At 34.4% G+C, this 550-nt stretch overlaps 1 protein-coding gene across 1 annotated transcript in view; it reads left to right on the top strand.

Moving 5' to 3' along the window:
- The first annotated feature begins 263 nt into the window (after positions 1-263).
- Positions 264-550, top strand: part of LOC119408337 (trafficking protein particle complex subunit 11) — a 54,134-nt gene continuing 53,847 nt past the window's right edge. The window contains exon 1 of the mRNA XM_037675132.1: positions 264-270. Coding sequence (XP_037531060.1) covers positions 264-270 — 7 coding nt within the window. The remainder of the gene's footprint in view (positions 271-550) is intronic.

Genomic DNA, 550 nt, shown 5'->3' with positions numbered 1-550 from the left:
AAGTGGCTCCATAATTGTAATGGATGCATCAGGCATATGTTCAAAATTTAAAAGAATCTGATGAAAAACTTCTGAAAAGGGTCAGAGGACAATACCACCTTCCAGACCTCCTCATGACTTTTGTATCTAAAACCAACGTGCAACAAACAAAATGATGAATACGTTCCATGATACATGCACTTATATGTCTTGAGCAGCCTTATTAGAATATAAACACATCCAACTTATGCACGTAATCAAATAATTTTGATTTGTTGTGTAGTATGAACAGTATGCTGAGATATATTCATACATTTCACGGGTTCTTCATTTTTCTGACTGTGTACATGTAGTGCATTGAATTTAACAGAAATGTAACGAGAGACGTTATTTATCTTTGACCCATCAAAATGAATGCGGTCATTTATTTACAGAATCAAAGTTTAACATCAAACATTTACATTAATTTGGCAAAATATGAAAACAATAACATGGCTAGTTTCACAGGAAGTGGGAACAATACGGAGATTGTTGTCACTTTTCAGCAGAACAGCAGACATCAATCACACGG

This window comes from Nematolebias whitei, chromosome 4, assembly GCF_014905685.2.
Source record: "Nematolebias whitei isolate Nwh7 chromosome 4, NemWhi1, whole genome shotgun sequence".
Classification (NCBI taxonomy): Eukaryota; Metazoa; Chordata; class Actinopteri; order Cyprinodontiformes; family Rivulidae; genus Nematolebias; species Nematolebias whitei.
Note: the sequence above shows the minus strand (reverse complement) of the source record. Positions and strands in the feature narration are given on the sequence as shown.